We start from the raw sequence: 8,273 nt of genomic DNA on the forward strand, positions 1-8,273 counted from the left end.
ATGCAACATTGGTCGACAGAGTCTTCAGAAACGCAACATCAACAAGACAACCCCTCGGACACCACTACCTCAGTTCAGCATGGCTTTTGTTCGCGCCAACAGCCCAACGGCGTCGCTGTTCTTCGTCGAGAAGAGACTGGCAGTGCATCCCCAAGATCTGTTCCAGACGGAGGTCGCCGTGACTCATCCGATGCCGTCAGCGCTGCTCAGCTTGACGAGAAGCTTCGCAGGCTGAGTGTTCATGATTCAGTGTCTGCCGAAGGTCATTCAGCTGTCGCTGGTCAGCGAGTGATTGACTACGAAAACGCGCAAACCCCGTCGACTCCTCGTCAAGCCTTGGGCTTCAAGGTCATCAAACGATCTAATCATCGACCCGACAGCGTGCAGTTGACAGACTTCCCCAATGGTATGTCAAATGCAACAGAGGAAACAAACACAATCTTGATACTCGCTGACGTGTTTGTTGTAGAGCTCTTGACCCATATTCTATCTCACCTGCATCCCGATTCTCATTCGGCCATAGCTCTCGTTTCGAAGCGTTTCTACTCGCTCGTCACGACTCCTCATGCATGGCGAATGGCCTTTCTACGATTCTTTCCGGGCCACGTTAGCCTGACTACAAAGTCGATTGAGCAGAGTCGCGCAGGGGCCTTGGACCATGATTCTTCCGAATTCGTCCGTTCAGAGACTCGCTACTTTTCTCGCTTGACTTCCCTTGCGACGTGGAGAAGCGAATATCTACTTCGTACTCGTCTCCTAAGGGGCCTCATCAGAGGTAAACCGGGCACAAAACCCGGCGGGGTTGGAGCGTCTGGTCGAAGCAGCAAGAAGACTAGTGCTGTCTTGACCTACAACTCAAAGTTGCCTTGGGCTGTGACCCACGTCCACGCCGATTTCACTGTCAAGAAATCTCCCAGAGTCATTCACGGTGCTGCCGACCTAGGTGCTGCAACTCTGAGTGATTCTTTCATTGGCAAGGTGGAGAAATGGGGTTTCAGAGACCCTTTCACTATTCTTCAGCTGGACGAGGTGTTCCCCAATCTTGAACCATACGGTCTCGGTGATGGACCTGCTGCGTGCCCGAATGTCATGGATGTTAGCCAGCCTTACGGCATGCTCTCCGGAGAAGGTTTTCCAGGCGGCCGTGCCTACTACCGCCCGATCAATGAATTGCATGGCCGGTATCTTGGTAGCGACACTGGCGTGATCGACACCTACCCAGACATTCCCAAGATCCCTGAACTATCAGAAGCGATCTCAGCCGTTTGGATCGCCAAATCCACTGCTGTTCCTAACATTACGCATTCCACGGTTGGTATCATCACTGGCTCTACGCTCGGTATCGTCACGACGTATGCGCTGCACGGAGACGGGAGCGGGCCCCGGCATCCCAACGGTGAGATGACTGCTCGGTGGGTGCTCAGCCCAGGCGTTCCCATCGTCTCGATCAAAGTCGACGACCAGTATACCCAGAAGCGCAAAACTGCACAGCGTGTGTGGGCTGTTGCGCTCAACGCCTTGGGCGAGATATTCTACCTGGTCGACGTACCAAAGACGACCTTGGAGCGATCCAAAGGCGAAGACGTCACCAAGAACGCTTGGTTTGCTGGACGCTCAGTTTACTGGCGGCTCATCGACGACTCCCGTCGTCAGGCTCGTCCTGATGAGTTTGACAAGCATGCTTTGCGGGGGGCTTATTCTCCTCGGTCTCCTGCAGACGCCATGAATCTGAGCAAGGAGCAGCTTGTTGCGGAAGCCCATGAGATCGAAAAGTTCCTGCGATACAAACCATCACATTTCCGGAAGGTCTGCGATGGCTGGGATATGCGGAGAATACTGGAGGTCGATTTCGCAAATGATGACGCTGGCGGGGCTGGGGAGGTCATTGTCTCTATCCAATGCGGGCTCGATGAGGCGCATCCCCCAAGCCTTACTCGCTATGTCCGAGCCATGTCCCAAACGCCGCGACAGACCTCAGACAGCAAGGGAATTACTGCTTCACTCCAGCAGGATGTCCCACAAGTGCAGCAGTCCATCTTTGGATCGGGCAGAGACCATGTGCAGGAGTCTCAGTATAAGGCCGCCAAGACTGTGGCGAAGGGCGATGTTACACCCATTTCGTCGGGCTCGATGACGCCTCAGGCAATGCTCAATTCCATGGATGAATGGGCTGTTGCTACGATGTCACTTGGCAACCACGGAAACTCAGAGATCACTGCGTCGGCTCTTGATTTATCGTCGCATGCCCTTCTTACGCTGACAGAAGACCCTCTGCAATTTGGCTCCAGATCAGCTGCCACTCCTACGATGACACCACAGACGGCCGAGTCTGTGACTGAGGTCCCTGGTCGGCGAACTCGCATGCTAGCTGTAGGCACCAAGGACGGGTCTGTCATTGTCTGGAATTGTCGTGAGCAACGCGGCCTTGTCGAAATCTCTCCTCTTCGCATCATTCACACAGAGTCGCCCGAGATCAGTTGCTTGGCTTTAACGGCTTTGTACCTGGTTCACGGCGGAAATGATGGCTTAGTACAAGCATGGGACCCGCTGGCATCTTCGCTCGAGCCTCTCCGTACTCTGAATGGACGTTCAAACGGGCGAGTACCGCGTCACATGATGACAATGAATCCCGCACTTCCGATCGACACCTATTCAGCTGCTCGAGCCATTTACCTCGATCCTGATCCTACTGTGCTGCGCGGCATCACGTCTTTCGGTGCTTTCCTGCGTTACTGGGCTTATAGCGCTACAAGCCAAGCGCCCGGCCGTAAGCGTCGCCTCCGGCACGCTGATGTCCACGGCCGTCTTGCCACTCGACGCCAGGGTGGAAATGTTTCAGGATATATTGCCGCAGAGACTGCAGAACTTCGGCGTGAGGAGGAGCAGGACACGCGGGAAGAAGCCTGGTTGCGCAATAGGTTTGGCGTTGGCGCCTTTGGCGATTTGACCGAAGAGGAGGCTCTCCAGTATGCGGAGATGATCTCTCAAGAAACACTCTTGCTCGAGGAGCAACGTCGTACCAGCGCCAGCGACACTGGTTCCACCGCTGATGCCAACTTCGATACGGTGTCATCCTTCAGCGAAAGCACGGTGGACACAGTCACACCAGAACCCAGCATTACTGGCTTCACCCCGCCCCCACCTGTCGTTGAGGAAGGAGATGAGTACGAACAGCAACTACAACAAGCCCTTCGGCTTTCTTTGATGGAGGCTACCAATGATGTGGCTCAATCACCCCGCAAGAACAGCTCCAGTGATTTCGAATTTGCCATCAAGTACAAGTCGAAACCGGCGAAGAAGACAACAAAGAGAACACCTTCCATGTCTCCTCCGGCAAGCTACAAGCCAGTCGCCGGCGCCAAAGCAGGTTCTTCCAGCAAAGCCAAGCCTAGGGACGATGACCTTGAGTTAGCTCTCTTACTTAGTAGCGCTGGGTCGGGCAGTCAAGTTGCGCCACGAGACGACGATTTAGAGCTGGCCTTGCAGCTCAGTCTGCAGGAAAATGGTGCCGGCGATTTCTCGGGTCTGGGTATCCAGCATGAGGAGGAGGAGTTTCCAATGTTGGAGACTCGGGGCAAGGGCAAGGGCAAGATGTGAAGGCGGTCATGCCTGGTCGTTGCGATGGTCGTTGAGTTATCTGGTTTGACATTTATGTTTATTCGCTGCCGTTCCTTCTGCTGCTTGACTGCGGATAATGCTTTCAATTCACTTCATGCACGTGGAGTTCAGCCTCTGCGTTTCTCATCACCCGCATATTGACCCAAGCGCACTATCGATTAAGAGGCATTGGAATGTATATTTTGAGCACCACCAAACTCCTTCGCCTGCTCCTAAGCAATAACCTATGTGACCGAATGTTGATCAAGTCTGCTTTCACGTGAAGGATACATCTACATCGAGAAGCCCGCTGATACCCCTCATGCAAATAATCGCTGTTACCTGCCTCGAGAGCTGCTCCACCGACAGGCGTCCCTGACGAGAGCCCATAGAAAAACGATGAGCGATGCGTAATCTCATTGCCGTGGCCGAGTTCAACGTGAAATCAGTAAATAACCTTATCAGGACTAAATTCCTAGATTCATCACAGCCGGTGATTTTCGCCTAGCCTCACCACGATATCATGAACCCGGCGACAACTAACCTCTTTTGCCCGCATGCCAATCCAGAAGTCAACCTGCATGAACGGGGGAACTCTTCAACATCATTTCACGACTGCATGGGTCCGACTTCTGTTCTGCTCCATGATTGAGTGCTCTTTCGCACGCAGGCTGTGACTGAGAGAGAGGCAAGAGACTCCAAATATCTGAGCAACATCTAGCGGCGGCCTGCGGTCGGAGGACCGGTAGATGTGACTATTATTGGTCGCCCAGAGATGAAATCTACTGGCCTTAGTCTTCCCATGGTGACGACCGACTCCGATCCGGTTACGGGTCCCGAGTTGTGACGTGAAGTTTCTGAAACATTGGTTCAGCTCGAGTATAAAACCTAGCCTTGACTTCTTCGATCACAAAGCCCCTTCAACCTGATACATCCTGCGATAAGTGTGAATGAATGGCTGATAGCTAATGATCAAAGGCTTCAGTTCCATCGACATGAATCAACTCTCTATAGAGGCGTTTTTGAGCCGCTGCCAATGCAAAACGTGAGGCCTGGCGATAATCCAGGCATGGAAATACCATGAAAATAACTCTCCGAACAAGCAGCCGCCCTCTCCCCCTGAGCCTGGGCACTAACCTGTCTTCTCCTCGACTTCGGCCTACAGAGGAGAACCTGACTGGGACCCGCATGCCTTTTAACATCTACAGCGGCTTCAAGGCCCTGCAGGCCCTCAGAACCACGGCGCGACCACGGACCAAGCCGAGGAAGTCGCCGACGCCATCGTCCGGCACAAGGAGATGAGTGTAGACGGGAGCATCACTTACATCGGCCAGCTGATCTAGCTAGCGATGCTGTACAACAATGTCGACCGAACCCCGTGTCGTGAAATTTGAGAGGATGATTCACAGTTTGACGCGCAGAGAGATTAATGAGGCGCATCCAAGGCTGAGGTGGTGTTCATAGTTCGCTGATACTGTCAGGAGGGATGATGACTCTAAGCCGCGGTGCTTCTCTACGCATATTGTTGACTTTGATAAGGATATCGATAGAAATACGCCGATGATGGAATGGGAGTGGAGGTTTAGGGTCGTTATGATCAGGGAAGGAACGTCTGAGAACAAGAGTCAAAATTGTACCTCATAGATGTGATTTTCAAGATACTTGATACTACTACGGTGAGGTCGGGTAATTCAAGGTATAGTTACCGTCGCAGAAAGAAGGTACGTGACGAATACGGCGAAGACTGAATAGAGGACATTCATCCAGCTACATTGCCACTCGGTTCGCTTGGACTATCTCAGCCTTTACAAATTCCAGCGAAAGAAAGTAACCATGTCCTTCATGGAGGGGATGGACGGGGAGGACCCAGCTGCTGGAATACAACTGCAAAATCGCAGGATGAAAGACCTTAATCGATAGGTAGATGTTACAATGGTGTATATGGCGTTCATTGCTGCCCGCAATTAACGGCGTCGTTTTGGCGAGAATAAACGCCATCGATGCGAATTCACTTTGTCTCTTGTTTGCGTAAGACGAACATTTACCGCACCGAAGCCGAGGTTTAATTTGACGCTGTGCAGACGATTGAGGTCAGGTGTATATATGTCGGATTGGAAGCCCAATTCGACCTCGAGTCAGCGCCAGCGCAGGGGCCATCTTGTTACGGCCAGCTAGTCGTAGTGAGGTTGTGTTAACAAAAGTCGGGGCTACGATACTTATAAACAATAGTCGTCGTTAAAATAATTTTAAAGAAGTTATTATTTATAAATCGTTAAATAGAAAGGCTTCGGTAATTAGTCATAGTTTTATTAATAAGTTTTTTAATAAAAATAACTAAAAGCGATCGTTAGATTTAATATAAAAATTAATTATTAAAAAAGTTATAAAAATCTATCCTTAAGCCTAGCTCGGGCTATTTTATATATAAGTCTTAGTTATAAATATATTTTTTATAATATTTTATTTATTTATTATTTAATAGTTTATTAAATAGTCGTTCGTTTTATATTTTTATAATCGCTCGTTTTATTTATTTGTAAGCGTCCGTTTTTTATTTTATTATATAATTATAATTATATAACTTATTTATAATTTTTTTATTTTAAAAAGAGCTATTATTATTATATATATAATATAGTAACCGCCGTAGGTTTTATAAGGTAAGGCCTTAATTTAATAATATATATTAAATCGTAATATTAACTCTTTTTTTTAAAAGTCTAGTCCCTAGGCTTATAAATAAGTTATTTATTCTTAAATTAAAGAATTGTTAAATATTTTTATTAAAATACGTTAACGTTATATTAAGTCGAATTAAAAAATCGAAATTATAAATAGTTACGTCTCGTCGCCGTTTATTACGTATTATTCGCTTTTTTAATAAAAATATAAAAATAATATTATATTCGAATTATTATTCTCGGGGCGTTTATTATTTAATTTTTTTTAATTTTAATATTTACGGGATATATTATTACTTAAGTATTTCGTACGATATTTTTATTAATATTATTTATATTTATAAATTCCGTAGATAATTTCTTACGGGTCCTGATTAATAAATATAATAAATCGTTTAATAATAAAATTTAATCGCTTTAATTATAAAAAATAAATAGAAAAGTCGCGGTTTTAAAAAAGAATTATAAAGTTATAAAAAAAAGCTAAGGCTTATTAAAAGGCTTAAATTAAATTAAATAAATCGTTATTTAAATTAAAACGCTTTTATTTTTAAAAACGAATAGTATTTAAAAAGAGTCGTATCGTATTAAAAAAATTTCTTAAAAATACTAAAAGTATTTTTTTAATAATTTAAAAGGCGTAAGTTAATAATATTTTTAATATTATTAATTAAGACGCCGTAATAACTAAAAGTTCTAAATTTAAATTTAATTTTAATACTTTTTAAAAAACTATTAAGAGTTTTAAAAGTTTATAATAGGTTTTTATATATTATTCTCGTATCCGTAATCTTTTTATTTAATAAAATATTCTTCTTATCCTTCCTTAATTTAATAATTAATAATTCGCTTAATCTTATATTTTAATTCGTTAAGTTTGATAATAATACGATTTTTAATATATAAACCTCTAAATATTAGCTTTAGGAGTAAAATATAAAAAACTAAATAATATTATATCGTATCTAAAAGTTTTAATTTAAAATTAATTAATAAAACTTTTTTAATAATTTCGAAAGGTTTAAGTTTTTTATAATTTAATTTGTCGCTTAATCGTTTTATTTTAATATTATAGCGAAAAAAATATTCGTTATCTCTTTTTTTAAAATTAATTTATTAATTTTTAATTTATTAACGTATTTTTTTATATATTATTATATAAACTTAATATTAAGCGCTTTTGTACGGTAAAAATAAAATAATATATTAATACCTCTCTCTAAAATTTTCCTATAGATTTCCTAACGAAATCTCTTAAATATATTATAAAAGTTCTAAAAAAAACTTTTAAGAAATCTTAAGGATTTCCTTATGATTTTTTTTAAAAAAAACGGAAGAAATCTTAGGGATTTTTTTACGATTTTTTTTAAAAAATTTTTAGGGAAATTTTAAGGAAATTTTAAGCTTTTTTAAGCGTTTTTTTTAAAAGAAATCTTTAGGAAATCTTAAAAACTTCGCAGCCCTTTTTTTTTAAAGTAATTATATATGAAAAATAAGAAATTTAGTTATAAATTATAATAATTACCGTTATGTAGAAATTAATTTCGATCGCGAAATCTTTATAAGTACGATAGTTTATATTATTATAAAAATTATATATTAAAGAGCCTTATTATAAGGTAAAGTTTAACGTATAGGGTAAATAAATATATAAAAAAATTAATATAGTAATATAATAATAAGCACGTAGTTTTATAAAAAACGTAAAGAAAAGTAAATATACGTGTATTAATCTATTCTTTTTAAAAATATTACTCCTAAATACGAAAATAACTCCTATTTTATTTTATTTTAATATTTACTACGTATAAAGTTTTAAATAAATTTATTAAAAAACTTAACTTAAATCTTTACTTATAGCCTTTTTTATTATAGTATTTTCTAAAACCTCGGTTATTTCGTTAATAATATACGAAAATAAAATAATAACGTTATTAAAAAATACGTTATTTATAATCTAAACGTTTAGCTCGACCATAGTTATATAATAAAAAT

At 42.2% G+C, this 8,273-nt stretch overlaps 2 protein-coding genes across 2 annotated transcripts; one reads left to right on the forward strand and one right to left on the reverse strand.

Moving 5' to 3' along the window:
* Positions 1–3,597, forward strand: CORC01_09495 (F-box domain-containing protein; the record flags this gene model as incomplete). The annotated part of the gene is made up of 2 exons (XM_022621124.1): positions 1–406; positions 470–3,597. The coding sequence occupies 2 exons, from the start codon at positions 1–3 to the stop codon at positions 3,595–3,597; spliced, it is 3,534 nt and encodes a 1,177-aa protein (XP_022472396.1).
* A 3,635-nt stretch (positions 3,598–7,232) lies between these two features.
* CORC01_09496 (uncharacterized protein) lies at positions 7,233–7,385 on the reverse strand (the record flags this gene model as incomplete). The annotated part of the gene is made up of 1 exon (XM_022621125.1): positions 7,233–7,385. A coding segment is annotated over one exon (153 nt), but the record flags the coding sequence as incomplete, so codon positions are not given.
* Between the last annotated feature and the right edge of the window lie 888 nt (positions 7,386–8,273).

This window comes from Colletotrichum orchidophilum (assembly GCF_001831195.1).
Source record: "Colletotrichum orchidophilum strain IMI 309357 chromosome Unknown Scaffold_86.1, whole genome shotgun sequence".
In the NCBI taxonomy this organism is placed as follows: Eukaryota; Fungi; Ascomycota; class Sordariomycetes; order Glomerellales; family Glomerellaceae; genus Colletotrichum; species Colletotrichum orchidophilum.